Here is a 17508-nt window from a genome sequence, read left to right as displayed (position 1 = left end):
TTTACTGAACATATATCCAACATATCTCAATAAATTATAGCGAATCAAATGTTTCAGTTATGCGTACAACACTCTGAAATTGTAATACATTTTATCAAAATACACTGTAATTACATACATACCCATCCATATCGCGATAATACACATACACGCCTGTTACTAAAACGGAGATAAACATTACATGTAGATAATATCTCATAGTTTGGGGGAAATAACTCCACATAATATATATTGGGAAACTCAAAGGATCACATTTGATTCAAATGCGAACCCCGAAACAGTGAGATATTGTTTCGGTTTGTGTATGTCTCCAGATAAAAATAATGGCACACAAACACTCCAGCATTCATTCATATCACATTTTCACCGACCAATATCTGTTCATCATTTCTTATGTAGGAAACGTGTATGTTGGCTTCATGTACTACCCCAAATCACAGATTCGCGATCGATTCTCGGCGTGAATGAGCGCGACATTGTGTGACGCAATACAAATTGTAATACAAAGGTATATATTATTATACAAATATATGCATTAAAATACAACTTATTGATACATCGTAAAACATAATATGTAATATCTACAGACGTAAGTCTTTCTGTGATGTTATACAACAAAGCACCATACAAGGACATGAATACCGCGTTTTCATTTGTTAGATGACTGTTACTCTGACTGAATGAAAGTAATTCTTTCAGGTACGTGTAGTCATTCAACGGTTACATAACATGTGACGATTTTCGATTGTATTGGACTGGAGTTATTATACATGCACATATAATCTACAGCCTCGTCATTGGTATTATATCAGGCATATCGTGTCACAATATAAATGTTTCTGCTGATCAAACGTTATTCGGAGCAGTGGAACGATAGTCATACAATAATTTCCGTAAAGACATTCTGTCCGGTTTTGCAGTCCCTTGCAGCAAATGCCGTTTGCACTTACTAAACTCATGTGGTCAGGTGAACTCAGGTGACCTTTGACCCAATCACCTCACACTCATGATCTTCGTCACACTCCGTAAGCATATGCATCTGACAATCCTTGCTTGTATCTGTGATTTCAATCAGTGTCTGAAAATGAACATTTGATACTGTGGTGTATAGTTGTATAAATAAGAGTCATTTCGTTGGACTATTTATTTATTTTCACGGGTATATTTTTCAGACATGGTCGACTTAGACACACCACTTAGAAGGCGTTCCTTTGTCTGCGATCACAGTCTCATCACTCATTATCTCTTCAAAACGGCTGCCATTGTTTTACATGTATTGCCCACCATCCTCGTCAGAAGCAAACCCAACACAAAAGTCTTCTCTGAGATCCCAAAAGTCCGCCAGGAAATTTGTTTAAATCACGCACATGATAAGTACTGGGTTTCAAGATGGCGGCATGTCACATACTGAAGTTCTCTGAGTATCGTCGGCCTGTGAGACACTTGTAGAGGTGATGTTTGGTGCCATTATCGGTTTCAGCTGACCGTCCACTTTATCCTTAACTAACTTGGTACCTTTCACGCGCTTCCATTTCATTCGTCGGTTTTGGAACCATACTTTTACCTGGAAATACCAAAAGAAAACATCAATGACATATTGCAATAACCCAACACAACATACATATATAGTTAAAATGTATTACTTTGTTACACCTTTATAATCCGAATGTAGCAGAGCAATACGGTTATAATTGTGTTTCTATTTACAAAAACGTGTTAAAGTCATGTATAAGATCTTTCTATAGGAATATTGTATTTTAGCCGTGATAAGTTACCTTCTTATTACAAAAATACCCTATTGTATTCGGTAGGCATCATTGAACAATTAATGTTATTCGTGGGTTCGTTCAGCAAAAGAAGCCATAATCTTCCCTCATTACAGAAGATATTTCTACTCTGTAATATCGATATAGACCTATAGAGTATCACAGAATCCTACTAATAAAATAATACCAAACTGTATCATTTTAAAGATTAATATTCAAATTTCTGTTGACAATGACTATGGATTTGTATATAACAAAAAGTAAAGTAATTGTTATAAGTTGTAAATTTTAGCGTTTGAGAATATTTAGATTACATTGCATAAAAATAAAATAGTATTTAATAGCAAGTGTTGTTTTTCAACATTTACTAAATACTATCATTCACATGGAAATTAATGTGATTTATTGAAAATCCAGCATTGTTTGTATGTAACAGTAAGTGTTATTTACTTTACTTTAGATGTAAAAATAAAAATCCTTAAAATTCAATTAATATTATTTATTTCGCCTCCTCAGGCCTGGGCTGAACAGCTGTATGATAGGTTTAATTCATGATTCGGCTATACGGTATCTTATGCGAGACTTTGTATTGGACAGTGTTTACTATTATGTCATTTATACAACACTTTGATAGCAATACCGAGGATAACATTTGGAAACAATTATCACAATTCGTTACAATATACTTATTGCTTTTGGTTTTGTGCCACCCACAGTAAAGTATTATAACGATCGCAAATATTTATTAAATGCATTACAAAATGTAGTAATCGATAATATCAACAATTGGTTGTATCTTTATACAACAAAAAAAAATATAAATATTTAATTTGAAATATTTTTATTGAGTTAACGATCGGATTGAGCAACATGCATACATAGTCTACTTAGGCTTTCCCGGTCAATATTGATGGTAACGTATAACACTTTTTAAAACCTAATCTAAACACTTTTTACCCATCTCGTAACTCTAAACACATTATATAAAAACCAACTTTTGGAAAAATAGATACGTAAATGAGTGAGAGCTTCATATGTCCAAAAATATGTTTATATTTCAAAGAAAAAGAATTGTAATCACACCCTATTTCAGGTATGATTTAATAAGGAGAAATACATTTTGTAGATTTGTATCTCATTTTGGACCATTTTTAAAATGTTAGGAATTAATATTACTTATTCATATGATAAAAATAAATATCAAGATGATAAATACATAACATAAACAATATTTACTGAGATAAGTAATATATATATATATATATATCTAAATACCTTAGATACCTTCAAAATAGGAAACTGTATTTTATTATGTTCATTTATTTAGAACAGTATAGCGTTAAAAACCATCAACTACTTCTCATCATACACAAAATGTTTTAATGTTTAGTAGCCACTGCTGATCAATAAAGGTAGGTATAGATATCAAATCAATAGATATATGGATATGAGACAGATTGGCGTATTTATGATATAGCAAACATGTAACTCTAAATGTTGGACATATGCGTTGTTATGTATCACTTAATGATAATTCTGAATCAAGATATAAATGTTTACAGAACACTACAGAAAAGGGAAAACAAAAATTGCAAGTTTACTTTGGAATGAATGCAGAACTTAAAAGTGATGTCTGGATATGTTTTATATCTTGAATATCATTATCTACCTCTTGAAAGTGAAAAGAGTAGGATGGTAAAAGGTGGGTATGGCCACCAGTGATTTCTGTTGCGAAGGTTCTCCTTTGAGAATTACAAAAAATAGTATTAAATTTTGTTTTGGTGGTTGTGATTTTTTTTTGTAATATTTTAGGTAAAGGTTCGGTTAAAGGTAAAATCTAAGGCTAGATTTCAGATAGTGAAGGAAAGAAACAAACCGTTCCTGGGTAACAGATATTTTTTGCTATTTTTCCGGAAACTTTCTGAGATTAACTTTCGTCTTTCATTGAAAGTATGATATTTTGATATCATAGAAATAAATAATGTGATAAATCTAAGTGTTCATTTAATTAAACGAACTGCGTACCGACCAAAATTTTTAAAAATGTCTTAAATCTGACCATCTTCTATTATTTGACTTTTTAAAAGACTTAATGTTTGATATATAGATAGAGAAATTTTTGAGGATATCTTTAATGATAAAAATGGAGTCTTTGTGCTTTTTTCAATTTTCACTTAAATTGCCAGTTTTTTCTGAGGTCAAGAAACAAAGTTACTTATTTGTTTACGGGTCCTTTAACAGAGAAAGTTGTCAACAAGGTCGGCATTTACAATTTCAAAATCTGTGACTTTTTGTAATATATTTTTGTTTTCAAAATTTAGTTAGAATCTATCGAAGACTTCCAGAGTTATCCCCAAGAAAAGTAGTAGCCAGTAGAAAATATTGACATTCCCAACCTCATTATGTCGTCAACTACGTCTTCAAAAATTAATCCGTGAGAAGAATTTCTTCAGAACGTGATACAACACAATGTTTTTAGCTTATACATGCAAGTACAACTATATATATTAAGATGTACAAGAACACAAAAGTCCAAGATATTATGTTCGAATACATTTTATATTCAAAGCAGTCCATCTTTTCAGGCAGGATCAGTACATTATGTAATACTGATGTATAATATAAGTGGCATTGCTATCAATGAAAGGTGTATATCTTGAACGTCTTTGATCCATAATTTTATCTAAGGCAAAACATTTGCATTGAAATCTCTAATGTTGGCGCCAGATATTCGGAAAACGTTGGCAAACCAACTGATATGCAGAAGAGCCTTTGTTCCGTTGTGTCTTTGTCATATCAATTAAACAAGTATTACAGGAATCATCATGAAGTTTACACGACAGTATTCAGTCCAGTGATTTTAATCATCGTGTACTAACGTTTCTAGTCCGCCAGTTTTCAAATGGCATGTTTCCTTATGCGATGTGATTTCGTGACTATCACAATGTATGTTATATGTTTGACACTACATTTAAGTATTTGAAATTAAACAGAACATCAAAATGACCCTTTGCATGTGTTCCCCGGTATTCCTATGTAACTAAACTATACTATAGTTAACGACGTAGGTTTAATCAGATAAAATGATGACTTACCTGTCTCTCTGTTAGGTCCAACGCCACCGCGATCTCGTATCGACGTAGCCGCGTTAGATAGTTATGGACACAAAATTCCTTCTCTAGTTCCCGAATTTGGTGTTTGGTGAATGCCGTTCTCTCCTTTCTAGGTTTTACTGATAAATCTAATTTATAAGGGTCGCTCGTATCTGTAAATAAAGACACACTAGTTATTTTTGTCCTATAAATTTCAGTTTGTTACATGGATGGTCAAACTGTACCTGCACAAGAGCATGTATCAGAAACACCGTCGCTATGACAGAACCATACACATGCAAGAATCCTCCCATCTGGTTTTACGAAAGATATTTAACTCGTCCCAATAAATCCCAATAATTATTTCGGTTTAAACAATAATCCATTACCAACAATTAGACGATATAGATACACAAATGAAACACAAGTGAGTAGCACCTTCTTTACAATTTAGAGTGAGATACAGTAGAGCCAAACAATGAATTAAACTGCATCATACAGCTGTTTTGTCCTTCTATGAATCGTCAGTGATGCTAAAATGTTTAAGCCTTGGAAGCGACGAAGGAAAATCCAAAGTGATCGAAAGAAAAGTCAAAATCTAGACGGGGAGATGCAGCAGTCCCATAATTAGATAAATTCCGTAATTTTCATACATCAGATAATTTTAGAATAGCGTCAAAGACTTGTGTATTTTCTGAACAGTTCCGCTATTCGAGTGAATAAAAACGTGGCAAGCGATGAAATAAGTTTTATCTCATAGAATATGAGAGACAGTTAGGAATTATAAAAACGTTTATATCAATTTCTCTCTCCCTGCAGATGTTACAGCAATTATATATAGACATTACACGAGTCGGTGACGAAATGAATAGATCTGTAAAATATCAAGGAAATAAACTGGACAGTCTATTACGTCTATTGTAGATGTAGACATCACTAATACATAACTACATAACTGGGAAACAAGCACAAGAAAACATGTAATCTCAGAAATGTTAAACAGGAGGAAAAAATACTCGATGTTTTGTATTATATCTTCAGTCTTTTATACGGCCTCCCTTTTTTTTTCTCTTTCCACTCTTTGGGATTTCATAATTTTCTCTGACATTTTAAGGCCGATGAAAGTATAGTTACTATAAAATTAATATGTAATTTTGTCGAAACACTTAGAAAAATTAAAAGTATTTGATTGAACTTTCGACTCTCTTTAAGGTTAACGTGATTATATTTCCATTGGAGCAATCACGGGACTCTTTTTATGGAGATATCAAACAACGACAGCTCAGAAAATCTTGTAAAAGAAAAATAGAATTTCTATAACCTTGGAGCACGTTTAAAAGAGAAATAGAAAAAAACTACAACATGCCCATCTTTAATTTTTTAAAAATGCTTGTAAATACAATTGATATGACCCTGTACAATCGATGAAAGATAACTCGCTACAACATTTTAAAAGAGATGTTCGATTTCATTAACCTTGGATGGGTTTAAAAGAGAAAAAAACAGTAAGCTGTATCATACACTGAGGAACTCAAACAACACGAACCAGAAAGGATCCACTACCAAGAACTACTTGTTATGACTGCCACCCAGGGCAATGGAAAATATCAGAATAATCTTTTAATTGCTTAGCTATATTCTACTCAAAAGACCAAGTTGTAGCTATTTTAAAGAATCATCTGCCTTGCATGTCGGTCGCCAGTAGCCCTCATCTGACTTGCAAATCTAGACACACCTTGCACTGCAGTTATGGCAACGGGCGCGCTTCACTGAAAATTCTGATAGGCTCAAATGTATCCCAGTACGTGATTACAAATATTTTTACATGACTTTTTAAAATCCACAAACTTGTTTTCACAAGACTTTGCTACAACAATAAACCCCGGATTTATCACTAAGGGTGTTGGGTACATGTATAATTATCTGTTATTGAATGATTCGTACGGAGGTTTGATATGTCTCGCTGCTAATAATACAACAGGACAAGAAGGTATACAACACATATTCCTCAAATTGTTAAAAGATGACCGAATATCAAAATCTAGAACATGTTCACTCGAGTAACGCGATAACGTACAAGAAGAATAACACAAGATGTTTCGGAAGTCAAAATATTTTTTACTTTTAGTAAAATCAGGGCTAATATCTCATTGACAAGGAACCTAATTAGTAAGTCGGTGACATTTAAATCACCAGGCATACTGACGAGCACCGTACACCAAACTTTAAATGAAGTCTTCATTAGATCGAGTGCGTTAATGGCGATGTTTTTCACAAGTTGGAATGTTTCATGCGATGTTGTGTATGAATTGCAAACTTCCATCCTGTAATTATCATTCATTACATTGCATTTATATATATAGTTCGAAAAAATTACGTAATAGTATAGATGGCACAGAAGACGCATACTCTTCCGGAACACTTATTCTCCTTGAACATTTTCAGAAGTCTCCGAGTAAATATGCCTTTTGTTCATATTTTGCCATAGTTTTATTGAACTTGAGTTTGTGTTATGTTGACATGTTGGTATTTTCATGTTTTTCTATGCACGACAGTTGTATTGTCTTCGCGTTCTGTTTCAGTGATGATTGTCACATGACGTTCTGTGTTTATCACAGCGCCACCTAGTAGATATATAATTTCCAAAATCAAAGGTCAACACTGTCTTTATCAAATGACTATGTACAACTTTATCTGTATAGAAGATCCAAGACTTTCAGAATTATCAGTATTACAATGAAATTTAGTCATTAACAATTATTACCAATCTCGACTATCCGCCCCATTAAGTATAGATATGTCTCCATCAACACGAGATGACACAGAGCAATGTTAGGTGTTCCACACAGACCGGCGTACGTGTGTAAGGGTCGAGCTTGTCTGATAATAACGATTACTCGTGTCTGACATGCATTACTCGCTCGATATCACTATATTAATCAATTTCTATTTATTTAATCATTTGTCAATTTAATTTCCAGTAGTTACAGTAGTGACCAATACATATAAAGATAATTTGTCACAAATGGAGTAGATGTAATACATAGGTGTAGCGTTGATTTCATCAACCGAATTTTGATATGAACGTTTTACCCAAAACTACATTATTACTTTTTAGGGTGGATATATTGTACCTAAGATCCCCTAGTCGTCACATGCTATTTACACTTAACCGATTTACATGCCATTTACTGATTTTCAAACTTTCGGCAAATGAAGCTGTTGTATTGTATAGAATTCGTTCGAACTTTTCCCGGATATTCAAAAAATGATTTTCTACATTTTTCATTCGCCGATTTATCGAAGAGGTAAGTGTTTAAATTTGAAATATGACTTCGTTAAGAATTATACAAATTTGTGCTTATTCCAAGTCAGTAGTTCAGCAGTCGTCCGCATGAGCCCATTGTTCAGTACAACTGACAAGTCTACTGGACAATTTGCGGATCGAACTTTTTTCCGGATATTCCAAAAATAATCTTCAACATTTTTCATTCGATCTCATCGATTTACCGAAGAAAGAAGTGCTTAAATTTGAAATATGACTTCGTTGAGAATTACACAAATCTGTGCTTATTCCAAGACTGCAGTTGAGCAGTCGTCAGTGCGAGTCCTTGGTCAGTATAACAGACAATTCTACAGCCCAATCTTCGGATCTCGCTAAACGTTGATTAATTAAGTGATCAACGCGGGGCGTAAATTAGCAATACATTAATTGACAGCGGAGATTACATCGGTGTATGATTTATGTGTTGAAGGAGTTTTATAGCACCCGAAGGGGCACGTGGAGAAGCCAAGGGTGTGTGATGGACCAATCGCAATGGCAACACGATCTTGAGAGAAATTGAAAGTAGATTGGAACCACATGTTACTGGAGATGTAATAGAGATCTATCAATCAGATTAAGATGATAGATGTAAGTAAATGTTCCATGATCAACTCAATATCAGTGATAAAGTGGTCAACTTTCGTTTGAATCATTAGACTTGGAAAATACAGTGTCGTGTTAAATAGTGTTACATGTATCCACTGACTAGTAAATTTATATCAAAGTTATTTTTGTGTCTACTGTCTCTGAGATTTAGTGTCGGATCTATTTACTGGGGAGTTAGTTAAGCGTCGTATAAATGATATTTTCCACAGATTTTGAGAGCAGCGGCAGCAAACACTATCAAAGCAAATAGCATCGCAAATGTATATTCGTGATAAACGCAGAATGAACCTTTAATCACGCATTTTCAGTTGTTTTTTGTAATTATTTAAATAAGATAATCTTGTCTTTTTTCTTAATCAGTATTTATAAATCCTGACTGTTTCAATTTCAACAAAACTATTCCTTTTTTGGGAAAGAACGCAGTATTATTGATGTATTTTGATGCGCGAATAGGGTAAGAAGAATATAAAATATTGTCTGTATCCTGTTTTAACAACAACAAAAAAAAAAAAGGAAAGAAAAAGTGACGCCATATTTCAACTCCTTAAAGTTCCCAATTAGTTTAAATTAAAACAGCACCTATATTTCTTTGTTCATACATTTTGTACAACATCTTATATTTGCAATTCGATACTAATTATGCTTAAACTACTGCATCTTGTGTTCCTAACTTAATACAAATCATATGGTCTTATTCAATTAATTGTAGCTCCCGAAAAGTCAGACAGGATTGTCCAGATAATATAAAAATATCATTTCTCCGAACTAACTCAAATTGAGTTGTTGGCATTTCTGTCTTAATTCGAAAATGGTTTTAAAAATATATTATTTGTATTTTTTTTCAACTTAGGAATATTAAATATGTAACACCGCCGTGACCAAACGAAACCTCTACACACAAATACTATATCTTTTTATTCCTAAATCTGGTATCGACAATAGTATAATTTTGATAGGAAGTCATCATAGCCACAGTATATAATTTCGTGATTGGTCAATTCAATCAATGATAACACTTATATTTGTATACATGTATGTAATATTAAGTATCGATATCTTGATGTTGATATTCAAATATAACGCATTTTCGGACAGTCAGATTGGTAATTGGACAATTGTTGACGTTCTTATTTCATATAAAAGCCGACCGGAAAAAGAATTTCACTTATTTATGTGTGAAATATTGTTATATAGTGCTAAAACAAGACATCAAATCGATAAATATAGAAATATTTATACGATGTCCAAAAATCCACAATAAAATTGTTTACAAAGGAAACCAATTATTACCAAAATATCCTGTCACGTGGCATTTTAAATGATACCATCGGGTTATGTATATACCACTATTGGTATAATGACAGGTATATACTCAGCTCCGATTGATATTTTAATTTTGAGCCATCGAAATAAGTATTTAATGCACCTCTGCATATAAATTTTGATTTTCTTTATTCTATTTTCTTTATTGTTTTTTTTAATCTCCTTTTGATTTTTCTCTGTTGTATAATAAGCGTCGAAATTTAGGCACTCGGTATTATTGATGAATCCTAGAAGGACAGCTGTATGATGCAGCTGAACTCATTATTTGCCTCTACTCTAATTCTAAGTGGTATTGAGAGGGATTTTTTTTTAAATTCTGTGGCTTTATACGATCTCACAACCGTTTTCCTCAAAACCACGAAGCTTTTACGGAGACAGGTGCTAAGTTTTGGTCAGTACAACGTTTTATCGCGGATTTTCAATAAAGCCAATAAGTCAAACTTTGAAATTACAAAAATTACACGGTATATGATGGTGAAGAATTTATCAACAAGGTGTACAAAATGGAGAACGAAAAACATGTATAAACCATTTATAACGTTATATCTATTATATCATAGCTATTATAGACGGTGTGGTTTTATGAATTTACTAATAGATACACTTTGTTTTGTCAGATTAATGATATATATCATTAGCCTTGCTATATATAGAATTGTTTACAAAATATTTCAAATAAGATTTCTTTTCATGTAACATTGATTTTGTAGCTATTCTGACGTGGAAGAACTTTCTTGGTGATTTCATTTATGATATAGTTGCCAAAATAAATAAATAAATAAATAAATAAATAAATAAGTAAATAAAAACTTCCGAAAAAGGAGAAAAGACACTTTTTAGCCTTTTTGTATTGAAGAGCTTCGTTATTGTCACCAATTATTTAAAAGGCCTATGCTGTTCTATATGTAATGTTTATACAGTGATAGTAAAACATACCTTGAGTACATTGTAATATTTGATTTGATTCTGTAGAAAACATAGGTAATATCGTATATTGGGAACAATATATTAAAGTAACTATTTTATATAATTTGATGATACAGGTACAGTGATTGTGATCTAATGTTATACTTTTAGATAAAGCTAATAAAGTATATAAAGAGATAAATAAAAATAAATCTATTTATTACATTTACAATAACATTTGTATTCTTCTTTTAGACATTTGGGTAACTTTACAGTAGCAATAAAAGTTACGAAATAGCCCCATTAGTCGTCCCTATCGGTTGTGTATGATCCCTATAAAGGTCAGTTTAGGACCTTACTCAGTTACCTATACAGATAATTAACATTAATTAAGCTTTATACTACAACACTTTTGTTACAAAATAATTATATTAAATAATCATATTTTCAGTTTGCGGTAATAATATACTTTATACTTAACTAGTTTTGAAATGTCATTAACTTACCTCTGTTTTTATTTTCCTTCCGGTCCAGGTCGTCTGTCAGACAGGGGCCTGTGGGTGACGGACTGCATGACGACCCACACACACCCGACTCGTATGCGTCTGATGTTTCACACGGTAGTACCCCGGAGGTCGGGCTTGACCCTATAAGGGGAGGAGGTCCTGATGTCACAGAAGGCAGGGAGACGTTAAAATCCCGGGTTGATACAGGGAAAAGATTGGCAGACGGGGTGTTAAACGTTCTGTTGAAATTAAATCCGGGTGAATATGTTCCTGACATGAAACCCCACTCACCGGGATAGCCAGAGTACCCGAACCCCGAGGGTGGGGGAGGGGGCAGCCCGACCCCCACTCCTACACCGCCGGAAGGAGGGTGCATACAGTCAAAGGCACTCGATCTCTGGTGGAAAAATCGGCCCATAGTGGAAGCATATCCGCCACATGTACTGTTAGAACCATTTTGTGCGCTTGGATTAAGCGGTCGTTCTGGTTCTTCCATTATGAGGAGAAACTAAACGACAATTGCGATCTCTCCGTCATAAATCTGCTACATAGGTACGGTGTGTTGATGACAATGAACATTTCAGCTGGGCTCATGCATTTGTGTCAGCTCGCAGACACGCAGTAGATAAGAAAAACGCGTGCAGTCACTTTCTGGAAGGATACCATTCCGTCTCGACCAATCAAATGTAGCGTCTTATGTTCGTTTTGGCACTCATCACCATTGTCTTGCCCTTGAAGGTGTTGAACTCATTGTGTTATCGTATTTAAGGTGATGTTCCGGTACATGGAAATCTGGATTAGACCATATATCACATATGACAACCTAATTGTAAGTCACAGATGAACAACACCAAACTGTGCATTTCGTTCTCCAAACAGAAATTGATACTTAGCAAGATTCTGAGAATCATCATGAAGCTTCGTGATCATTTTTACAAATTATTGAACCCTAAATGAGATTTTTGGGATATCATTCAAATAGAAAACAACAACAGCTAATATAGGCGGGTATAGCTCAGACATAGACCAATGTATACACTATAACAGATTTTCAAACAGCATACAATGGTCAGATTGGATATCTATATAATCATAATTACCATATTTTCTGATGCCATTAAACGTCATTCGGAATAAATTGAGTCTCAAAGACGGAGCGTCTGTAAAGATTTTAAAATGTCCAATGAACGTATATGAACAACATATAAAAGTTCAGCCAATCAGCAATCGTCGTCAAAAAAAGCTATTAAGATTGAAGTTTTAAATAGTTCTTGTCGAAATCAGTCCTGATTCATTTCTTAAAATATGTACAACACCAAGTTTGACCAAGAAGTGACCGGTGGCTAATTTTTAAGACGTACGTAATTACGAAGTCTGTTGCTAGTGATATTTATGTCATTGGAGATCTGTCTCTATACTGCAAGAATCCTTGGTTTGTTTGTATAGTAACGCACCCCAGTACTTCTCACAGGGTTAGTCGATGTTATCCTCTGTCTGTTTCGTTTGAAGTGTAGAAAATAATATACAAGCTCGGCATCATAGATCTTTCATTTTAATGGAACGAAATGTGTTGTGGTGGCAAACATAGAGTCGTAAGGCTTTCAGAGCTGTTCTCATAAACATTGCAATAAAATAACGGTTACCGTTAAAGTAAATACTCATTAGGGAAGGGGGTGTGGAAAAATGGACGGCTAGTATACAGCGTGGCTCAAACCAAATACATAATTCAACTTTTGGAGATTCGAGAAGGAAAATGAAGGTTGTTGCTGTCAAAATAGCAAATTAATGAGAACATAATTTGTGGTAAGTGACGCCATATATCATTCCTGCGTTTCCTACTGCAAGTGCCCCATGGCTGAGACTGTAATTCAATACCAGAGATAAAACTAACCCCATGAGATACAATTATGATTCCCGTAACTGAAAGTGTTTTCAGAAATAATATTGTTTAGTAAGATGATACCGTGTTACCACCCATTCACCTAGAAAAGTTTTACAAAAATCACAATTGTTACAACGATGTATTCAGGGTCTCTGATTTATTGTAAACAACGATACCTGTACATGTTAGTCCTTAGAATCACACTCTAACGGATGTACATACAATCTCTTTCAAGAGTTTTCAGGGATACAACTAAGAAAAGGGGAGAGACGGAAGGAGGATTGAAATCGTGCACTCGAAGTTCACCCAACTAAACACTTCAACCGACTAAGTCACTCGCAACACTCCCCTCCCCCTAACTCCCCCCAATTCTCTCTCTCTCTCTCTCTCTCTCCAGTCCATTGAACCACAACTACGTTAATCTGTATTTGTTAATGAAAAAAAAGAAAAAGAAAACAAAGTGATCTTTTTGTACTTTCGGGATAATTAACAATCAGTTAATTTCCGTTTTTAACAAACTTTTGTTAACATGGTAGTGTAGTTTCGTCCTGAAATAAAACCACGATGTAGGTTTACATTCCCTTGACCAGGATGTTAGTAATTCCTGGGCTCGTTTCTCAAGAGATAAAAGTAACAAATAACTGCATCTACGGAGGTAAGTTCTATGGACATCCCGGTGTGAAATATTGGTGTGAGAGGGACGGGCACGCGTATCGTGCAATTCGAGCAAAGTAACACATACCAGGATAGGTAATAAATCTAGCGATAATCTTAAACAATAGACAGCATTCGCACGACCAACAGGAGCAAGGCAGATAAAGTTCGGACATAGCATATACGCTCCACTCGATACCACAACGGCATATCAACCGGCAAAGATAATGAAAAAAGACAACGGGAGAAAAAAGGGAAACACACGTGGATGGAATTTCACGGCTCGAACGGATGGAGACGATTCCTAAATCACTCAATATGATAAGATGACCATTTACAACATAGAATTATGTAATTTTCACCTCAAATTTAAACCCCGTCGTAAACAGGTGCAAATTCTAGTCAGTGAACCGTGAATAATGCACGTAATAATTCTGCACGCTGCTGAAGGCTACTGAAGACTGTGGGTGTTACAGACAGTACAATTGTATCAAGTGTACGTACTATCTTCCCTAACACGTGCCGCGGATATTCGTAGGGTAGCGGGTTTCAACTTAGGTATAATTTGCATGCAGAGTGCAGTAATACAGAAGGTTAAGCGTCGCGTGTTCACTCTAATGTTGCGCCCTGTAAAAATAACAACGATAAAATTCCGTGATACGGCTGATAGTCTCATCACATAATGTAAAATAGTCCTCCGAAAAATAACAAAAACAGAGAGATTGAAATATGATGCCTTTGAAAATAAATTCTTTCGAGATTGCTGTGAAATTTAGCTCCTGACATGGCTATCCGAAAGATGGCGACGGTGTCTTCATTGTAGGATTAGGTTATATTTGAAATTTTTCTGTGACACTCGCTTTTGGTTTCATATTAAATGAGAACAGTCCTTTATGCAGTTTAATTGATAACCTTGACATTCTTCTAATTTCATTCCTTAATTTGTTTATTTTGTTTCCAGAGAACCTAAGAGTATCTGAGAGACTTAACTAAAAGAACAAATAAACGGAGGTTATAATGCTTTGCTTGCTAACTCTTTTAACGGATCCACGCGTCTGCACTTATTTATGAAAAATAAACAAAATCAAATCTTAAGCTTAGTTTTCTATTTAGCTTCAACAGTGTTTCTCGCTACATTTGTAGTAGTCAACACACTTATATATGTAGTGTTCTACGCTATAAGCCAACACACTTATACATGTAGTGTTCTATGACAGTAGCCAACGCATTGATATCTGTAGTGTTCCTCGCTAGTAATTAACACACTCTATATCTGTAGTGTTCCTCGCTAGTACCCAGTATACTCTCTATCTGTTGTGTTCCTCGCCAGCACCCAACACTCTCTATATCTGTAGTGTTCCTCGCTAGTATCCAGCACACTCTATATCTGTAGTGTTCCTCGCTAGTACCCAACTCACTCTATATCTGTAGTGTTCCTCGCTAGTACCCAGTATACTCTCTATCTGTTGTGTTCCTCGCTAGTACTCAGCACACTCTATATCTGTAGTGTTCCTCGCTAGTACCCAACTCACTCTATATCTGTAGTGTTCCTCGCTAGTATCCAGCACACTCTATATCTGTAGTGTTCCTCGCTAGTACCCAACTCACTCTATATCTGTAGTGTTCCTCGCTAGTATCCAGCACACTCTATATCTGTCGTGTTCCTCGCTAGTACCCAACTCACTCTATATCTGTAGTGTTCCTCGCTAGTATCCAGCACACTCTATATCTGTAGTGATCCTCGCTAATACCCGGTGTACCCTATATCTGTAGTGTTCCTCTCTAGTACCCTGTGTACCCTATATCTGTAGTGTTCCTCGCTAGTATCTAGTATACCCGATATCTGTAGTGTTCCTCACTAGTACCCAGCACACTCAATATCTGTAGTGTTCATCGCTCATAATCAACACAATCTATATACAGGTATGTAGTTTTCCTAACTAGTACCCAGAACACTTATATCTGCAATAAGCAAATATTTATACCATGGGTACAATAACTTGATGCAACGAGTTGCAATTTGGTAGACTGTAATCCTGGGCAAAACGAAGTTCCCTTTACAGAGGACAATGGAGAAACCATCCCGGCATGCAGGGCATAATTAGCTGCCTCTTACGACTTACAGTGGCGCGCGCGCGCACACACACACACACACACCAAAAACACCAAAAACACCAGATAATACCAACATGGTAACTTAGTCATAATCCTCAAATTAAAAATAACTAGGGCAAAATACGAACAAAAGGAAAATTTGCATGGAAACTCCTGAAAAAGTACAAGGAGAATAAGACCAATCGATCTGAAAGAGTAAGCGTCTTCTGTTTCTCGACGACACCCGCCATATACAATGTCTTCGTCCGATCCATATAGGTAATGTTATGTTCTTAAATTAGAGCAAGATATACAATAACGAAATCATCAGGCAAACTAACCACATCTAATACGTCCAGCTTCATATCGCACAAAGAAACGGAATATTTCTAAATTAGATCACTATGATGACCGTAAAACTGCCAAATAGTTTTCATCGACCTGTATCATTAAAAGCCATGTGATGCGAGTTTGTCCGTCAGTTGACAACTTCTTGCACGAAAATCATAATTATGGGAAGAGGTAATTGAATATCAAATCAACTGCGACATGTAAACACCATAAGCTGAGTATGCAGTAATATTGCTATCCGGAAATGGAAAATTCAAATTGTGAAATTGAAAGCATCACGCTTATCACACAGCTTGGTGGAAAGCTATCAAAGATGGTTTCGTTGTAGAAAAAGATCGACATATTCGGCTAACGTAGAAGAGTCTGTTATGTCCTTGAATTCCAATCCTTGTGGGTATATGCAGACAAGACATCATCAATATATCTGAAAAGTGAAACTAAACGACTTTTCAAAGCCTTTGTGACTTGTTTTGATAAACCGTTCGATAAACTCAGCCTCGTCTGAAAAACAAAAACAGATCACCCGCTGTAAGTTCCCATAAGTATGTCAATAGTCTGTTGGACGGTCTCGCCACCAAACACGACGAAAATGTTGTCAACTCAAAACTCGAATCCTCTACAAGTCAAAGTTAAAGATAAAGTAACTGGAACAAAAATTCAGAAAATCGGGAAGATGACAATAACGTAATTTTGGGAAAGATGTATAAATACATGTCCAGTGACAACAGAGAATTAAAGAGAGTAAGCAGATCCATATTGTTTTAATTAAAACTGAAAGAGAAGTGGAAAAAATTACTGAAGACAAAGGAAGACTAGTACTGACACACAGAAGGATACGCTTTAAAAAAACATGAAGAAAATACTCACATGGCAACATAATCATAAATCAAACTCAAATTCAATAAAACTCGGGCAGAATATGAACAAGAAGAAATATTAATACGCAGACTCATGAGAAAAGAAAGTATAAGGAGAATAAGACCTTATGTTCTGGAAGAGTTAG

General features: G+C 34.9%; 1 protein-coding gene across 1 annotated transcript; it reads right to left on the bottom strand.

The window, feature by feature from the left end:
- Positions 1-1384: 1384 nt before the first annotated feature.
- On the bottom strand, positions 1385-12020 carry LOC132558671 (homeobox protein MOX-2-like). The gene is made up of 3 exons (XM_060223266.1): positions 11525-12020; positions 4862-5031; positions 1385-1564 (listed from the first exon to the last, which is right to left on the bottom strand). The coding sequence occupies exons 1-3, from the start codon at positions 12018-12020 to the stop codon at positions 1385-1387; spliced, it is 846 nt and encodes a 281-aa protein (XP_060079249.1).
- Positions 12021-17508: the final 5488 nt, after the last annotated feature.

The sequence above is a fragment of the Ylistrum balloti genome, unplaced genomic scaffold (assembly GCF_031769215.1).
Source record: "Ylistrum balloti isolate Yb309-2 unplaced genomic scaffold, AGI_CSIRO_Ybal_v1 Utg370808, whole genome shotgun sequence".
Lineage (NCBI taxonomy): Eukaryota > Metazoa > Mollusca > Bivalvia > Pectinida > Pectinidae > Ylistrum > Ylistrum balloti.
The sequence above is the reverse complement of the archived record's forward strand: the minus strand, read 5'-3'. Positions and strand labels throughout refer to the sequence as shown.